Source organism: Camelus bactrianus, chromosome 2, assembly GCF_048773025.1.
Source record: "Camelus bactrianus isolate YW-2024 breed Bactrian camel chromosome 2, ASM4877302v1, whole genome shotgun sequence".
NCBI classification, from domain to species: Eukaryota; Metazoa; Chordata; class Mammalia; order Artiodactyla; family Camelidae; genus Camelus; species Camelus bactrianus.
This window is the reverse complement of record NC_133540.1, coordinates 90,946,350-90,964,839: the sequence shown is the minus strand read 5'-3', so window position 1 is coordinate 90,964,839 and position 18,490 is coordinate 90,946,350. Positions and strand designations below refer to the sequence as shown.

Here is an 18,490-nt window from a genome sequence, read left to right as displayed (position 1 = left end):
TTAAATATAATTATATAATTTAAATGTATTTGAAATTCAGTTATTTATGGGTAATATATTTGGCGGTTTACTTTGGAACAATTAAAGGGCATTGTGTCTTTTTAAATGCATGCAAAGGTGTTTGAATCTACATATAGGTGTGCATTTCTAGTTTAATTCAGGAAGAGAATTAAATAAAGGTTTCTTTTAAAATTTTGTAGTGTATCCTTGCTGAAGAATTTACCTGAAGATAAATTAACCAAGATCATTGACTGCTTGGAAGTGGTAAGAAATCTTAAAGTTAAAAAATGCATTTCATTAAAAGATTGCATAATCTAGTCATTATTAGCACTGCACATTAAAAAGAAGGAAAAGATGGTGATCGCTAGTTCATGGAGACCAGGAACCTTTTACTATTGTGAAAACCCTTAGGTCAGCTCACACTGAATTAAGGGGGCTGGGGTGGGATTAGGGCACTCTTCTGAAATATATAAAGGAAAATTGGATTTGCATGTGTAAAGTGACATTTGACTTACGTATTTTAATCTTTTTCAGTGTATTTGAGAAAACCAATCTGCCTCACTCAAGAGGCATTTGATTTTCTGCAATTAACATCACAGTCCCTTAAAGAGCTCATAGTATGAAGGAGGTAGTGATGCCTAATTAGGTAATGGAGAAGAGAAAGGGTATACTGGGGCTTTTGTGATAGTCTCCTGAATCAGGCTATGAGACACTCCATACTTGAAAACTCCAGGCTATGAAAAGACATTAAAAAAAAACAAAACAAAAAAATCCCCCTGCGCTTAAGAAGCACTGTACCTATTTTAACATCTCGGGAAAAACAGCATATTGGAATGTGTTCAAATACTCATGTTAAGCATCACGCAGATGGTTGGTTCTAGTCCAAGACTAGTCAAGTCTTTTCGTGAATAATGCTTTTATGACATGTACCTTGGATTCTAATAATATGCAGTATGTGAGAACCTCTTCAGAGATTAATATTAAAAGTTAACCTCGCTCTAACTTTTTTGGAGAGTTAATTTCATTGAAAGCAAAATGGCTTTTGGGGAATTTAAAGGAGGTATGGAATAGTAAAGGAGTCGCATGTAGACTTTAAGCTTTTATAAAGCTGTTCTCAGTGGGAGACAAGACTAATTGTTGACAGATTCATGCTTCTGTCAATCACAATATACAGTGTAAACTAATATCTGTTGAGAAGGGAGTACTGACCATTTTATCCTTAAGTGTAAGTGACACCAGTAATGTTTCCATTTACAATTCATGGAGCCCATCCAGCAGTTTATCAAGGACAGGCCATGATGACACAGTGCCTGGCCTTGTGTCCCCAGAGCTTTCAGATATGAAGTCATTTTCAAGAGGGCTGCTTGCCCTGCACCTCTCGGGATTTTCTCAGTGTAACATAACCCAATCACAGATGTTACAAATTAATAATTCATTCTAATTTCTGAGTATTTTTTTTAAAGCTGTAGAGGCCCTATATTTTTTTGTTAACTGAGGAAATCTGTTTTTAATATAATACTAATAGAGTAGGTTCACCAGAGGGGAATTCCATGCTGACAGCAAATATTAAAATTTAGTGTCATTAAAAATAAATGGTAAATTAGACATATTTATAGCAGCCGCAGGCAACAGCTATAGAATATGTAGATGGGGGCTCAAACCTAGTATTAATTAACACACAATTTGAGTTTGAAAGTCTCATCTTTTAAAACCAGCCTAGAAAGGCTTTATTACATATTAGCATTTGCAGACAGCAGCACAGTATATAAAGGGCTCTTTATTCATACCTGGCAAACAAACGTGTCTCTGTAATGTGTGAAAATTCTCAAATTCGAAAGTGATTAACAAGGGAGTAGTGGGATCTATTTAGCGCTAAGAAAAGCACATAAATTGCCAGCAGAGGTTGGACTAATGACCCATCACCAGGGTCCTGACAACAGCCAATCACTAATGCATCAGAGTTATGACAGAGCACCCGCTGAGTTCCAGGACCAGCTGTCCCACAAACTGTCTCTATAATCTTTGAGAAAACAGACTGAGTCTGGTGTGCTATTTAGGAGTTGATTGGGGGTGGTTTTTAATTTTTGTGCAGGAGACGGGGAAGGGGGATCAGAATTTCCCATCACCAAGCAGTTGATCTGATGTGTCTGTTAAGACTTCATCTGTTGCACTCATAGACCAAATAGCCAGAATGTGCAGTGTTTCAATAGCATTTCTTGCTTCAGCTTAAATCACCCAGAGCATTCAGATCTAGAGGCAGACATCGCCTTTCAACCTCTTCTTGTGTTCTAATGGGAAAAGGAGAGTGGGAGTGGTATCAGCATATTCACTAGTGTGCCCTAAGAGTTAACTAATGACCATCGTAAAACATAATACGGATTCAGAATGCTGTGTAACTACTGATGATAATGAAAACAATCATGTGACCTCCACACCTGGCAGTTGTGCAGTACGGAAGACCAGAGTGGAAGGAGTTTCTGTTTCCACTTGTGGTGATTGATCCAGGAAGCATGGGATTTGACTGTGTGGCTGACTGAAAAGTCACCTAACTCTCTGTTACAGAGATTTGGTATTTGACCCTCTGCCCTGCGACTCCTGTGTGGCATCTTTCATGAACCTGGAGGCGTAGCGGGAACGGGCTGGGGGTGGGGAGTGTGGCAGGTCCTCCTTGGTCAGATCATTAGCGGTGCTGCTTAAAAGGCAGATTCCCAGGTCCGACCTCACAGTTTTACTGGATCAGAAACTGGGATAGGGACCCAGAAATCCACATTTTATCATTTTAGCTATACAATTCTTTGGCTTATTAAATTTTGAGAAGCACTATTTAAAGTTATGAACAGAACACACATAGGTTAGGGTTTGCCATATTCTACCTTTTCATTCATGGATTTCTTATTTTTTTTTTTTAATCATTTGTTAAAAGTCTCTAGTCCTCCTTTCTTATAGTTCTTGCTAACACTTGCAAAAGTCAGAGGGGTTTTCTCACTGTAATGATTACATCCAGAACCATACAAAGTTGAGATAATTGTGGATTTTGCCAGTTTATGGACCAGTTAGTTAAAGGTGGGGCAACGAGGTGTTGTAGAAAGTTAGCTAGTCCAAAGTCTGGTGATTAGGTTTTATGGTCAAACCCCTGTTCCTAGCAGCTGTCAGTTAATTGTGGTGGGCATCAGGGTCTTCGCAACTGTAAAATAAGGGAGTGCTGGGTGGGTCCCATCTCTACGGGCTCTTTCAAGTGTTTCAATTACAGAATTCCACACAGTTGGCTCACCTTAAAAGGAATTTCTGTTGGTTTTCATTCTGTAGACTTTGGTTCCTTAGAAATAAGCAATCAGGTACTACTATGTTTTGCCTGAATGGTTGATAGGGTCCACTGATGTACGTGTGTTTGCTTTAAAGTTTCTAAAATGTTTTAACTATCATACTTGGAGAAACAAAACATAGTTGGTAACAGACCCAAATAACTGTATGCAATTTTTTAAACAATCAACTTAGGTATATAGTCACATGATGCAGAGTGTGTGTGTGTGTGTGTGTGTGTGTGTGTGTGTGTGTGTATGGTGTGTGTATCATACAGCTGATTGTGTATCATCAATACTTCTTTGCAATGAAGATTTCAAACCACACAGTAAAGACTCCAAGGAGGTTATAGGCTTGCTTCTTTGATTTGCCCTCCATCGCCTTGGATTTTATTTCTGGTTTTGTATATTCTATTACAGGCACTGAGGCTCTAGCATTTTGCTAGCTAGCACAGAATGAGCAGTTCTTTACATGAAAAACTCTTTCCATCTTTCGCTGTTGCTATTTGTGTAGTTTTCTTCTGATCTCTGCCTTTCAGTCTGCCGTGGAATTGATTTCCTGATTTTCCCTTCTTGCCATACACTAAGTAACCACTCTCGGTGTTTCTAAATATCATCTTTTAAAACAACTTTTTCAGACTGTGGATCACAACTCATTACTGGGTCATGAAATCAATTTAGAGGAACACTTTTTTAAAAAATCAGAGTACTGATCATAAGTATTGTTTAAATATGATTCAGTTTTATATAAATATGTGTGTGTACACTTGCATGTAGGTATTTGGGTGTACATGTAAAATGTATTCCTTACTGAATTCAGAGTAAAAACTGCTTGAAAACCGCCACCCCACAGGATAGGGTCTATGGCTTCTTGGTCCTCTAAGGGACCCCTTTGCAATGTAACACAGGACAGTAAACCACACTGTTTGCATGTCTCTTTTTGGTCTTGGTGACCACCCTGGCTAGACTGGCTGCTCTCCCCAGTTGACAAACACTGGCCAGTCTAGCATCGTAGCCAGTACTTACCACTATATATTTTTGGTCTGACCTACATCCATGGCCTTTTCTGATCTATGAAGTTACTGTCAACACACTGGGAGGTATTATTTATCTTCCTCCCATGGTTTTGGGTGACAAAGACTAATCCCTGGGAAAAACACCACTAGGAAGGTTGCCCCTTAAGAAACAGCAAAGCCCTTTCTCAGTGTTGCCTTTCCAGCTTCTCCTTTTTAACTTATCTGACTGGCAGGAGTTAAAGCTGCCCCTCTGTGAAGACCAGAGACTTTATAATAGCTGAAGAACAGCCCACCAGCACTTCAGGAATTCTCTAGATTCCTTCTGTTCCAAGTGGGTGATGGGGACTGAAATTAAGATGGGAACAGATCCAAGAGCAGACTGTCTGAAACAGGGAAGTCTCACATGACCCCGGCAGTTTTAGTAAAGAGAACTGAATGTTAGCTCTATGATGAAGAGCCCTGAACCGTGGTGTCATGGTCATCTCGATGGTAAAGTGAGCTTGTGTGTATGTAGTGAAGGCTTGTGACAGAGCTATAATGAGAAGGAGTAGAGTGCTGGAGTAAGCAGACTGTGATGGAAAAAACTCAAAATGTTATTTTCCGAGTGGAATAAAAGTGTGTTTCTTGCTCACGTAACAGTCCAGGGAGGCTAGGCCTGGTTAGCTACATAGAATTATTCAGGAACCCAAGCTGATGGCTACTCTGCCATCTTCAATACTGTCCCACTCCCAAAATCTCTCAGGGCCATGCCATTACAGTTTGGGGAAATGTATGAAGACACAGCCTTGGACCAGTGCATAGGCCTGGCATGGGCAGGACATACATTGCTTCTGCTCAGACTCATGTAGCTAAAAGTTAATCACATGGCCACAGTGAACAGCAGGGAGGCTGGGGGATGCAGTTTACCTGGATGGCTGTGTATTACTGTGGAAGACTTTGATGACCAGCTCACAGCCTCTTTCACAGAAATTAACAGTCACCAGGTGACTGTCTCACCTAGTCCTCAAACATCACTAGGTATGGTAGATCATACCATCTTAATTTTACAGAAAAGGAAACTGAGGTTCAGTATATTGAAATAACAGCTAAGCAAACCATTCTCATCTTCCTCCTTAACATGGTGATCATTATTGAGTATTTACCATGGTTCAGGGGCTTTCAGTTCTCCAAAAACCGTTGTCTTTAATTAGCTTATTGTGGGAGGCAGAAGGGACCCCCTCCAAAATGTCCAGACCCTAAACCCTGAAACACATGAGTATGTTATATGACATGGCAAAAGGAACTTTGCAGATTTAATTAAGGTTTGGGACCTTAAAATAGAGATTATCTTGGATTATCTAGGTGGGCCAAGTATGAATCATTCAGGAACACGCGCCCTTAAAAGCAGAGAGTTTTCTCTGGCTGCAGTCAGAGAGATGTAGCAGAAGTGGAAGTCAGAGAGATTCCAAGTACATGAAGAATTCGACGTGACCTTTCTGGTATTGAAACATAAGAGGTTCCATGCAGGGGCAAGAGAGAAGTCTAGGAACTAAGAGGCAGCTCCTGGCTGACAGCCAGCAGGGAAATGGGACCTTATTCTACAATTGCAAGGAACTGAATTCTGCCAACAACCTCATTAAGCTTGAAAGTGGATTTTTTTTCCCCAGAGGCACCACAAAGGAACACAGCCCCAATGACACCCTGAGTTCAGTCTTGAGAGACCCCAAACAGAGCAATCCGGTTGAGCCACGCCATGCCTCAACTCGCTGACCCACAGAAACTGAGATAACAAATGAGTGTTGTTTTAAGCCACTAAGTGTGTGTGGTTATTTATTACAGCAGCAATAAAAAAAAACTAATGTGCCTATCTTCTCTAAGTCCTTGAAAGTAAATATTCTTATTTAAATTTTCTGGATTGATGGAAGTGAAATTCAGAGCAGAACTGAGATTTGAATCTTGATTGCTATGGATTCAAAGTGCTTTTTCCCCGAAGATATTATGCTTCCTTCCATGAGATCTTGAAATGTCTTGTAAAATATACATAGTGCTATGTGAATAAAAGGTATGTTTATTAGTATTAGGAGTAATATTTATTCCATAAATGTAAATATGTTTTAAGAGTACAGGACCCAAAAATACTGAAATATGATAGACACAAAAGGAGTTTTGTTTGGATTTTTTCAAGTCTAAAAGAAAAACAAGAGAGTGCTATGATGTTATTTAAGCCTTTAAAAAAATTAAACAAGACCAGTTTTGTTTGTATAAGTAATTAAGAGATCTACTTTAGTTCTATGACTTTGAGACAATATCAAATTAAAGCAAAGTAGGAATGGACAGTTTTTTTATTTTCTAAGAGACTGAATTGCTCTTTTGATCTGACAGGTAGATGAATTACTTTTCCCTGCCCCTCAATCCTCTGATTACACACACATATATGAGGGAAACAAAGAAACAAGTGACAGTTTGGGGTTTCACGAGGATAAACCTACATTGATGAATGGAGTTTACAAGTGAAAAATTCTAATGTTGTTTTTCCGTGATGATAAATCTTTGGAGAGAATCTATATGAAAGAACTCCTTACTGTGTATATAGAATTTTCCCAACCATTGCTCTGCAAAGAATTAGAAACTGAGGTTGATGTTCCTCATATCCTTTTGGGGTTACATTTTCCGTTTACTAGGTAATGTTTGTCATTTTTCGAAACTCTAGACCCAGTTTCAGACTGTTGCAGATCATCAAAGAGTTTATATTTAGATTATTTTGGGGAAGCCTACCTACATATCAGTGATGACTGCCTGGTTCATGTCTTCAGTGTCCATGCCTGAAATTCATTATTCCAGGGGAATTTTTTTTCTGTGAAAGATAAATGTAAATGCAGATAATAAAGCAAGAGTCTCCTTAACTTTTCCATGGTTTGTGACTACAGTGTTTAAAAAGATCACAGTTACAATAAGCAAACAATAACAGAAACTGTGTGGAATGCTCATTTCAAAGACACAGGAGTTCTGTTTCATTTATGTCCTCATCTGAATGCCTCCACTGCATCTAACGTTTTCTTTTTCTCTCATCCCAATAGGAATACTATGACAAAGGAGATTACATAATTAGAGAGGGCGAGGAAGGAAGTACCTTTTTCATTTTAGCAAAAGGAAAGGTAAATATTAATGAAAGCTTACTTAAAGTAAATCAAAAAATTGTTTTGAATCTGTTTGCCATACACACAGCAATGTTCTAACATTGCAGCCTAAGTCCTCTGTGTAGAGCTGGGTAAAGGAGCTTCTGCTCAAAAGTCCTGGGACGGTTTGGTCTGAGCACTGGGTTTGGGGCCACAAGAGACTTGTGATGGGTTCCAGCTGAGATAGTAACTTCCTAGTGACTTTAGTCAGGTCACTTGACATTCTTTAGACTTGGTTTCATCGTGTATAAAATGACTGGATTATTTCTAACATCCCTTCTAGCTATGACTGTGTGATTCCCAGCCCAAGATCGGGGCTGGAACATTTTCCCATCCCACAGATACAACAGACAACAGTGGAGGAAAATGAACTAGGCAATTGAGGGCAGCAATGATCAGGCATCAAGCTGGAGAACAGTGTGGCTCAGAACTTCAAATTGTATACAATAGCTCAAGCTGATTTAGACGCTGATGAAAAGTTTACCCTGATGTAGACAACAGATCTTTTTCTTTACCTAGCTATTGAGTGGATAACATTTTGCCAGTTGCTCCCATGTTGACTCTTTACAATGTTCCTCGGAGACAAAAAGCATTTGTGAAAGATCGAAGTAAAGAATGAAATCTTGAGCACCTGTGTCCATAAACTGCCAGATTTTTATAAATGCTCTTTCTTCCATGAAAGAGTTTTATCATCAGAGAGTCGGGCACTGCCCTTTGTAAACTGGTTCGTGGTTGAACTTTGAACTAGGCCCCCAGTGATGGGAAAAAAGTTAACAAAATAGTTTTGGAAACTTTTCAACACTCAGAAACGCTTTTTATCATTTCTTACCAACTTAAACCTCATGTTTTGAAAGAATTCTGCCTGATAAATAAATTGCATTTATTATTTAAAAAATTTTTAATTTATTGTAACTTTCATAAATGCTAATCAGAATTTCTCACCAATATGAAGCGACCTTTCTTCCCATGTTGAACTGGAATAATTCTAGCCACAAGCAAGTAATGTTGAAGTTTTTGTTTGACTCTCCCATGCGGGCTCTTAAACCGTCACATTGAGCCTCTTGTGAGACTTGTGGACCCTCCTCCAGATCCACAGTTTGTATTCAGTTTTAGAGAGTCCGCACGAATCAACAAGTCAGTTGTGGACACTGGGTTCAGAACTCCTGATACTCAGTCTTATTCTTGATTGATTTGTCAACTGTATTTGGCTTTTTGGAAAAATAAAGTTCCCATAGGATCATTATCATTTTCTTTGACCATCCTTAGGAAGGAGTAACTGGATTCACATAGCAAATTTATTAACTTTGGGAGGTGAAGTTTGTATGGAGAGGCTTCTTCTTGCAAAAGATGGAGTCATGTGATCATGTTAGGTGGCAGACTTTTTTAGTCCATCCAAATGAGTTGACTGTAGTTAGATTAGTCTAAATGTAGTTGACTGTAGTCTTAACTACTGAAATATTGAAGCAAAGACTTGTCTCTTTCCTTGTTCAGTCAAGTTTATGTAGATCTGGAGGGACTGGTTGAATGGATATGTGTTTAGATTCTCCTTTACTTCTTCTCTCTCTCTTTTTAATTATTTGACATCATTTAGGTAAAAGTCACCCAGAGTACTGAGGGCCATGATCAACCACAACTGATAAAAACACTGCAGAAAGGAGAATACTTCGGAGAAAAAGCTCTTATCAGGTGAATCTATGAATTTATAGACTATACTTAATAATAATTCTTTGGTTGTTTGCACATATACCTACTCATTTGGAGCTGTAGAATGGAGCTACCAAACTGATGGCAGCCATTATCTGGAAATTAAACCAAAATTTTACACTGACTTCTAAAAAAATTCATTGTTAAATGGGAGATAAGTTTATTAATTTTGTATAGGAAGAGATTTGGAAAGTTTTAGTTTGCTGGTGAAAATAAAATTGGTGTTCCAAAATAATAATTCTAATAATTTTTGGTTTAAATGAGAGTCAGAGAAAGAAATTGAAGACATGAAAACTAGAATTTTCCTGTAAGAGTTTTTATATTATCAAGTTTTAAAATGTTGCCTTGCTTTATTCTTTTAAAAATTATCAGATAATGACTTTACATATTCTTTGTGCTTTTAAATCATTATGCCAAAGGTAATATTTTCTTAAGACTTTTTATCAGCTCACTTTGCAAGTTTTAGAAGCAACTCAAAATAGTGTATTTAAAGTTTCTCCCTGAACCTTTGGCCTTTTGAGGTATGTGTTTATTTACTGTTTGATCTAACTTATAGGAGAAACATTTATAAAGATTAACCAAGTAGCACAGGAGACACTATGTGCTTCTTGGAACTCAGAACACAACCTCAAATGTGAAAAAAAAAATTTCTTAAATATACATAACCTTATAAAGTTAGAATTTTGAGCAACACACTTTTTTTGGAGTCATATATGTTTTTAAATGAATACTTGAAACTATTAAGAAATCACTTAAAATTTATGCTATTACTAAATGCTTTTATTTCATATCTTTGCTTGTAAAAATAAGTAGTATTTCTGTTCATTTTTCTTCCTTTTTAATTTTTGTCTGTGAAGCCCCAGTTCTGCTGATTTACATGTCAGGATTACATTAAATACAGAGCAAAGAAAAAGTGTTCATAAATTACCTGAAGACAAATTTGATTATTTAAAAGTCATATAGCTTTTATTTTTAAAGAAAATTAAACTACTTAAACTCAATAAGTGAAGTTATAGCTATTTGGTATAAAAAATTGAATTTAAAAACAAGTTGAGTTTTTGTTTCCCATTTTCTAGCTGGTAATGAACTTGTTTCAATAATTGGGAAATGGTCCTTTTTTGTTTATTTGTGACAGAATATGAATACATTCATGCAATATAATCGTGTAATATCATTATTCAAAACTTCAGTGTATTTGTTCTTAAAATTAACAGATTATTTTTCTCATATCTCCAAGCAAAACAATTAGTTTGAAAGTGCAGAGAACTTTATAAATGTACTGTAGACTCAAAATAGCTCTTGAAAGGAAATATGCTGTCTGGTTATGCTGGATCTGAAATAATTTATGTTCTATGTTGCAGCTAGCCAATTACAGTGTTTTCCCATGAGAAACATGACAATTTACATTTAATAAAGACACTCATTCCCCAAAGCATTTAAAAGCATAGAACTAAAATCTATGAGAAAGAGAGTTGGATACACATATGTTTACATTTTTGTGCATTTTTACGCTATCACTTTTTAGGGCCGCTGACTGTGACTCAGTATTCTTTACATTCTGTGTATTTCCATGACTCGACATTAAACAGGCCCAGGAGTTCTTTCGGCATTTTGTATGCAAAAATAAATTCATGGTACTTAACAGTTATTATGAAAAAAAATATGTGTATTTGTAAACCTCTAATACTCATAAACTTTTTGTAGAGGATATTCCTAGTCAAAATCATGACACTGGCAAGTGAAAGGGTTGCTTTATCTCTTCATTTTTGAGCTCACATATCAAATAGTTGGCCCATATCCAAGATCATATCCATATCGATATCTACACATACCAGTTGAGTATAAACTACCCAGCTCCCAGCTCAAAAACCCATTAAGCTGAAATGTTTTCACCAATGTCTTCTAGCAAGGACCCTGTAAACTTGGGAGGGACTGTGTTAGAAAGTCTCTGGATGCCGGCTATGTGGACAGGGGACTTCTCTGCACTGAGAGGCGGGCTGCCAAGGTTTTCCCTGTCCTACCACTAAGGGAAGACAAAGCAACTGTATACTTTGCGTGATGCCATTTTTGACGAAGTTGCTTAGAGCAGTCCTCCTGTGCTTACTGCTCCAGGTTACCTTAAATGAATCTCAGAGCACTGGGTACCACATGGATGTACCTTTTCTTCAGGGTCTTTAGTTTGTAATTAATAGAAGGATGAAACTAATATAAATAAAGTTCTCTAAAGAAAGATTTTACCCAGTGCTTGACTCGTTGGTATTCATCAGGTAATTAAATATATTATGATTAGATCATATGTCATAATTCTTCATATCTAAGGTATCAATTATAAGATGCATTATTATATTATGTACCCCCGAGAAAGACAATTACACTATGACTCATCGTCAGTTGTAAGACATGTGCTGATTTCAGAGATTGTAATGGAAAATACACATCTTAGACTATGAAATAAAAGATTTTAGATTTACCTAATTCATTGGGTGATATGACATGAAAAACACTTTCTTTGGGTTTTATTTTTGATTGGTTATTATATGTAATTACTTCAATGTTTTCTTATAAATGTCTTTGATCGGGTAATTTCAATTTTGGCTGCTTTTTAACTAGCAGTTCCCGTTTGATCAAAGACCTATTTCATTTGGGCTGACGCAGAGCACAGAGTGAAATTCCATACACGGTTGCAGTCACTGATTTATGTTCCCAGTGCAGTTACCTTCTCCTCTGGATTCCTTGTGCACTTAACCTTTATTAGGACACATGTCCATGCTTTTTTTTTTTTCTTGGAAAGGGGTGGAGTATATATTATGATGTTAAAAAAAGGCATAATCTTTGGAAGGTTTAAGTGATGATGTTTCATGCAAATAGCAGGTTCCCTAATAAAAATGGATGTTTAATTTCTCACTAGAAAACTGACTTTCCTGTTTTTGTCTGCAGTGAAGATGTCAGGTCAGCTAACATCATTGCTGAGGAAAATGATGTCGCATGTCTGGTTATAGATCGAGAGTGAGTATACTGCTGTTGTTGGAGAATGCAGGCTTCTGCCACCTTTGAAGACTTGGCCTTCTGTTACTCCAAGGGCCATCTGTCTTCCCATTCATCACTACTTGGAAGTGCTGGCCAATCCTCAGCTGCTAGTACATTCTATTAAAATTCATGGGAAGGAACTGGGCCTTCTGATCTGAATCTGTCTGTGGCAGTGGCAGATGCTGGCAGGCTAAATATTTTGTGTTCAAAGTTTGTACATAAATATCAGCAATAGACTGATTTAAATTCTGCATCTTCCAGAGAAATAAGCTTATTAGTACTCATGTATTTTTTTCCATACAATATACTGAGCAATTTCATAATTTATTCCTAAAATGCTCTAAGCAGTCAGAAATATTTTTGAACTTCTCTCTCTCAGACAAAATATAAAATGCTCATTAGCTATATGTATTTCCAGAGAAATCTGAATTTAACATTTGTGGTAATTTGCAAGAGATGTGCATCAATATTAACCTCTAAAGGTCTTAGGTTATTTTTCAGAATGTCTCATTTTGTGTTGTTAAATCCCTTCAGATCATATTTGAATCTGACTCTTCGGATCTCTTATTCATCAGGGGGATATTTGTTGACTAGATATAATTAAGGAATTCTGCTATACCAAACCTAGGCCATTATCTGAGAAAAGTCATGTGTAGCCAAACAAATAGGACATGTGCTTATGAAATATTAACTAAAAATAGTCAAATGATGACAAGTATCACAAGAGAGTATGCAACTGATTGCTAATTGAATACACCATTTATTGAACATAGAATCATAGAGATTTAGAGCTGGAAAGAACCTTGGAATATTAAAAAAAATTTTTTATTATGAAAAATTTCAAACATATTAAAAATAGACAGGTCAGGATTATAAACCCCATAATACAAGTTCAACAATTATCAATTAACCCTCCCTGCCTTCACCACACTATGTTCAAGGAAATTCCAAACATAAAGTTATTTCACTGATAAATTTTAGTAGCATCTCGAAAAGCTAAGTATTATTTGTAATACATGACCATAGTAATATAACATACCTAAAAAGTTAGCAATTATTTTTTATTGATTATTTTGAATTGAAATATAATTTACACCTAACATTATATTAGCTTCAGGTGTACAACATAATGATCATATATATATACATATATATATATATATATGTGTGTGTGTGTGTGTGTATATATATATATACATACACACACACATATATATATGTATATCGCAAAATTATCACCACACTAAATCTAGTTAACATGCATCGTCAAACATAGAACAATAATTCTTAGTATCACTTTGAGTTACATTAATACTTCCCTTACCAATAAGAAAAGTAAGTCCAGGTCAGTTAAAGAATTGCCCCAAAAGTGACATCTGTGATTTCATATGAGATGCCCAGGTCTTCCAGTTCCTTTCAGCATTCTTTCCATCATGCCATTTGATTTCCATAGCATGTGTTCAGAAAGAGAAGCAATCACAACGCAGTAAAATGAGGAAAGTTTTACTTTAAATTTGTAAGGATGGAAATGGGACGTGAAATAGGAGTTTTCTAGGCAAAGGAAATGTGGAAGTCTCTCCAGGTGAAGTACAACTTAAAACAAAGCATCAGGCTAGAAAGTGCAAAGTATATTCAGATAAAGGAACCCTTTGGATGACAGCTCTCAGATGGAAAATATATTGGTATGAAATTGTCCCGGCAGTGCATTGTTTTGTTTATGAAAAATATATGCATGCACTGAACAGCACTAGCTGTGTGATAAAATCTTACAAATGGCTCCAAAATGCTAGGACTAAAAATATGGTAGAAAGGAAGAACTCCTTCCCTTTTTCTTCATTGTAATCACATAACCAAATATTTGTATAGTATCTCATGACTCCACCATCCATGAAGAGGATGCAGTGGTTATTTTAGAGCCTATAAATTATTTGGGAGTTTATAATTTTAAAATGCTTAAATGCACAGAGTTGAGATTCCTACACAAAGTGTGGTCGTGTTAGGCACGATGAGACATAAAAAGTTACATGAATTTATTTTATGAGTAAGAGGAGCAGACTATCACTCTTTACTTCTTCTTTCCTAATTCATTATTTTTTTAAAAAAATACGTATTTGAATGTTACAGCTAGAATGTTGTAGCTGTTTAAACTTGACCTTAATTTGTGGAGAATTTCTAGAGATTTGTGACACTAGTGTCACCTACATTAAAAAAATAAAATTTGTTTACAACAATACATGAATTAGTTTAATAGCAAGCAAAACTATGGTGACAAATAGAATAAATAAAATCAAAACAAATTAAGAGAAGTATTTCCTTCTACTTGAAAACTTCAGCCGTGGGAAATTTGAAATTGCATGACAAGCCTGTTTTGTTTCTCACTACTGTACGGTCAACCACGGATAGTCCACAGAGCAGGGCAGAGAAGAGTGGAGTGTAGATCTGAAGGGGGAAATGGAAAATACCCAATACAGTAAAATACTAATGTAAGTATAGATTGGTGGTCAGTTACAGGTGGGTAGAGGTCTTCAGGGTTAGGCAGGCAGTAAGTGGCAACACGACACTAATGAGGTGGCTCTGATTTACTAGCATTAGGTGTGTTGACATAAATTTTCATTCCTTTCATTTTGCTCTAGCCAGGAGCTTAAGATTTACTGAGATGATTGAAGCATGGTTTCTAGAAGGTTGCTATTTTATAGGAGGGAAGAGAACCACCCTAAAAATCACCCATCAAGGAAGGTTGTCGAGTGTGGGGTGCAGGACGCATTGGAAGGATAATCCAGAAAATATACTTCTTTGGTGAGGAAAGGGATTATTTTTTCTCATGGGCAGTGCCCTGTGTAAGAATTCCCAGAGACAAGGGACTTGGGAGAGTAGACGGGACACGTAACAAACCTGTGATCCGTGAGGTCAGGAGGGTCAAGGGAATATGATGGCCCAGCCTCACCCAAAGAATTAGTAAGTTAAGGTAAAAAGTTTGGATTTATTTATGAATGGATGTGAAATGAGGAGTATTATCTAGGGACAAAGAAGAGATACTTTTTATCCTTGATTTTTAAAAATAAAGAGCTCAATTTGATTAAGCAAGGTTAGAAAAATGGGTAAGATATGTAACTTGTAGATTCAATAAACAGATCATGTAGATTATTTCCTTTACACTGTCTTCTTTAAAATGAAAAAAAAAAAAAAAAAAAAAAAGAACAATTTTTGGTAAACCTGAACCACAATGCGGAAAACTACAGAAATGTCTCTTCTCACTGAGAGCCTCCTTGCTTTCAGAAACTCAAAAGCTCAATCATATAGCTTCTAACAATTATTCTACCTGTGATGGCCACTTAATGTAACATAAGTTATTGAAAAACAGTTTACAAAGCTGTGAATAACCATACAATTAATGTTTTCTGAATAGCTTAAGAAGAATGGTAAGTTACAATGGTAACTATTCGCATTGAGGGTTTTTTTTTTTTTTTATTCATTTAGAACATTCAACCAAACAGTTGGGACTTTTGAAGAACTCCAAAAATATCTTGAAGGGTATGTGGCAAACCTGAACCGTGATGATGAAAAAAGACATGCGAAGTAAGTGGAGGAATATTTTCTTAAGCCGGATGTGACTTCTGGCAGTTAATGAAGGGGACTGAGGGGCGTGGTTTGCTGTGCAGTAACTTTTAGTGTGTTGTCACTAGAAGATTTAGGGGAGTTCTTCTATCTTCTCCTTCCACTAAAAGGATACCACTTACCACTAGGATGGATATCATTTTAGTCTATAAATAGTGTTTCTTATTTTCGGCGATGAGTAGTAATGTTAAGGGGACGATATCCTGATAAGAGACCTTGGGAAAGGGCGTCTGTACATTGACTTGTGACCTAGCTCCGAAAGACATTAGTTCAGAAGGGAAGCCCCTCTCGCACATGGAACTCAAACAAGAATGCCAAGGCACTAGCATAGTCCATTCATTCTGATTCCAGATAAAGAATAATCTAGAACTAGAGCCCAGGTTATTTCAAAATATAATGGAGTTTATTGCTCAGGGGTCCCAAATACAGTAATACTGATGAAAAATGTTTTGTTTCATAGAAAAAAACCTGCTTTCTAAAATTTAAATTATTTGAGAATATTTTGCTAGAATATTCTGTAGAGTGAATACTTAAGCATGTATTTACTAGATAGTACCATTAAAGCTTAAGAGTCAAAAGTTCTAGAAAACACTTGTGTTAAATTAGAGCATTCAACCAGAACTGCATAGAGTTTGTTTTTGTTTCTCTTTTTGGCAAGGAATATATTTGCAGTTTTTATGCCAAAGGCCTTTTGTAATAGAACAATTTATAAATATATAATCCCAAGCAGTGAACTTTAACTAAAGGAGGTAAATGAGCATCTCCAAGTAACAATATTTAGACATAAAATAAGGAATGTATTTTTCATGTTTCACAAAGCAGTTGTTCTGGTTCAGCCAGGGACCTTCGAGGTCTGACAGAAAGAGCGAAGGAAGCATGGCGGAGATGCTGTGTGGCTGTTTCTTGTATGTGCGACAAAGGCAAAGGCTCTCCAGTCTTCTGGATTTATTTCCTCTCATGACTTATTTATTTTTTGTAAAATGCTTTATTGAGATGTATTTTAAATACCACACAATTCACTCGTTTTGACATTTTGTCCGTTTTTTATTGTGTGCGAGTGTGTTTGTTTCATATTTGTATATTCTGTTGCTTTTCTCCCCAGTTGTAACTGAATCTGATCCTGTAAAAGCTGAGATAGTCTTTATGGCAACTATGGGCAGTAATTACTGGCAGAAAGAAGGCTGTTTTAAGGGTGGAATTTCTGTGTGTTGTGAGCCTTGCTTGCCTGGAGGAAGGTATATAAAGTTTCTCTTCTCTCATACAGGAGATCCATGTCTAGCTGGAAGCTGTCCAAAGCACTCTCTCTGGAGATGATTCAGCTGAAGGAGAAGGTGGCCAGATTTTCCTCATCATCCCCATTCCAGAACCTTGAGATTATCGCCACACTGGGCGTTGGTGGGTTCGGAAGAGTTGAGCTTGTAAGGGGTTTACGTTTCAAGCATCTGAGAGAAGCCTTTTGACTTTTTTTGCTTTATATTCCAGCGTCTCTTGGAGGAATATATGCATTGTTATTGCTATCTAAATGTTGCTTTGAACTGAAATTGAGAAAGTACACTTTTCACTCTGTTGCATAATAGCAGGTCTGTGCTAGTAAGTAACTTGTAATAATACAGCTGCTATTTCAAGCTTTTCACATGATGTCCTTTTGCGAATTGTTTTCTTGATGGCAGTTATTGGAGAATGTACCAAGTAACCATTCCCAAAGGCTAGAAAACATAAAATGTATTTGCTAACAGCAAAATGTATGTATACAAACACTCACGATACATTAACTATATACTAAAGAAAAGAAGAATGTGTCCAGTGGAAATGCCACAGAAATGAAATCTTTCATATCATAGTTCCATTTCTTAAACAACTCCCCTACCATGTCTATATTTGGCTTTCATTATCCTATTTTTGGCTTGCTCAAAATTTTCTGAAAAACAGAAAAGAAGCAGAATTGCAAGGGGATGTTTGAAGAGCAGCCTTCTGTAGTGCTGATCAGGACAGCTGGGAAATTACGCCTGATTTCCGCTGCATCTTCCACACCACCTCTTCTTTGAGCTTGAGAACCAGCTTGTAAGGAGTAGCAGAGCGGGGCTGTCAGATCAAGTGCTCTGAAGCAACTGTCGAATGGAGATCTGTGACCTTACTGGGTAGAGATGGCTCTAAACCCTTGGCAATTACCCAGCCCTTCTTTGCCTCACAGATTTGTAACGATTCACTGTATATTATTAACCTTGGGAATGGTGCTGACACCTCCATCTGCTGGATGGCCTGGGTGTGAGCGGATCTGAAATGCTGCTGGAGATGCTGACCAGTTCACACACACCCAGTCCATACTTCATCTCTTTTGGGTGAGAGAGGAAGAAACGAGTTCTTAATAGGCCAAAAAGTATTACTAATGTTTCTTCCACCATATGGAGAGATAAGGGAGAGATCTATCTGCTGTATTTTCCACCAAACTCTTGGCAAAAGGATTGAATTGACAATGCTGAGCTTTGTTTTTCATATAGTTAAATAACAATAATTGAAACAATAATTCTGCCATTGATTGAAAAATCGTAGGCAGTACTAATGGCAAATGTGAACAAAATATGGGGTGTGATCATTTCTGCACAATGTCATTATTTGTCAAATATAGCGTATTATGGAGTTTTAAGCCTCTCTGAATAAATATTTATTAAAAATT

The 18,490-nt window shown here is 36.8% G+C and overlaps 1 protein-coding gene across 4 annotated transcripts in view; it reads left to right on the top strand.

Annotated features, from left to right (window-relative positions):
• The window catches only part of PRKG2 (protein kinase cGMP-dependent 2), a 95,340-nt gene that overhangs the window by 39,190 nt on the left and 37,660 nt on the right, over positions 1-18,490 (top strand). Inside the window, exons 6-11 of one of the 4 annotated variants that reach the window (XM_074346070.1) lie at positions 201-264; positions 7,372-7,449; positions 9,062-9,156; positions 12,112-12,180; positions 15,679-15,777; positions 17,081-17,234. In XM_074346070.1, coding sequence (XP_074202171.1) covers positions 201-264; positions 7,372-7,449; positions 9,062-9,156; positions 12,112-12,180; positions 15,679-15,777; positions 17,081-17,234 — 559 coding nt within the window. Of the gene's footprint in view, positions 1-200; positions 265-7,371; positions 7,450-9,061; positions 9,157-12,111; positions 12,181-15,678; positions 15,778-17,080; positions 17,235-17,312; positions 17,407-18,490 lie in introns of those variants that run through there. The other 3 variants (XM_074346074.1, XM_074346076.1, XM_074346081.1) reach the window with 3 other exon arrangements.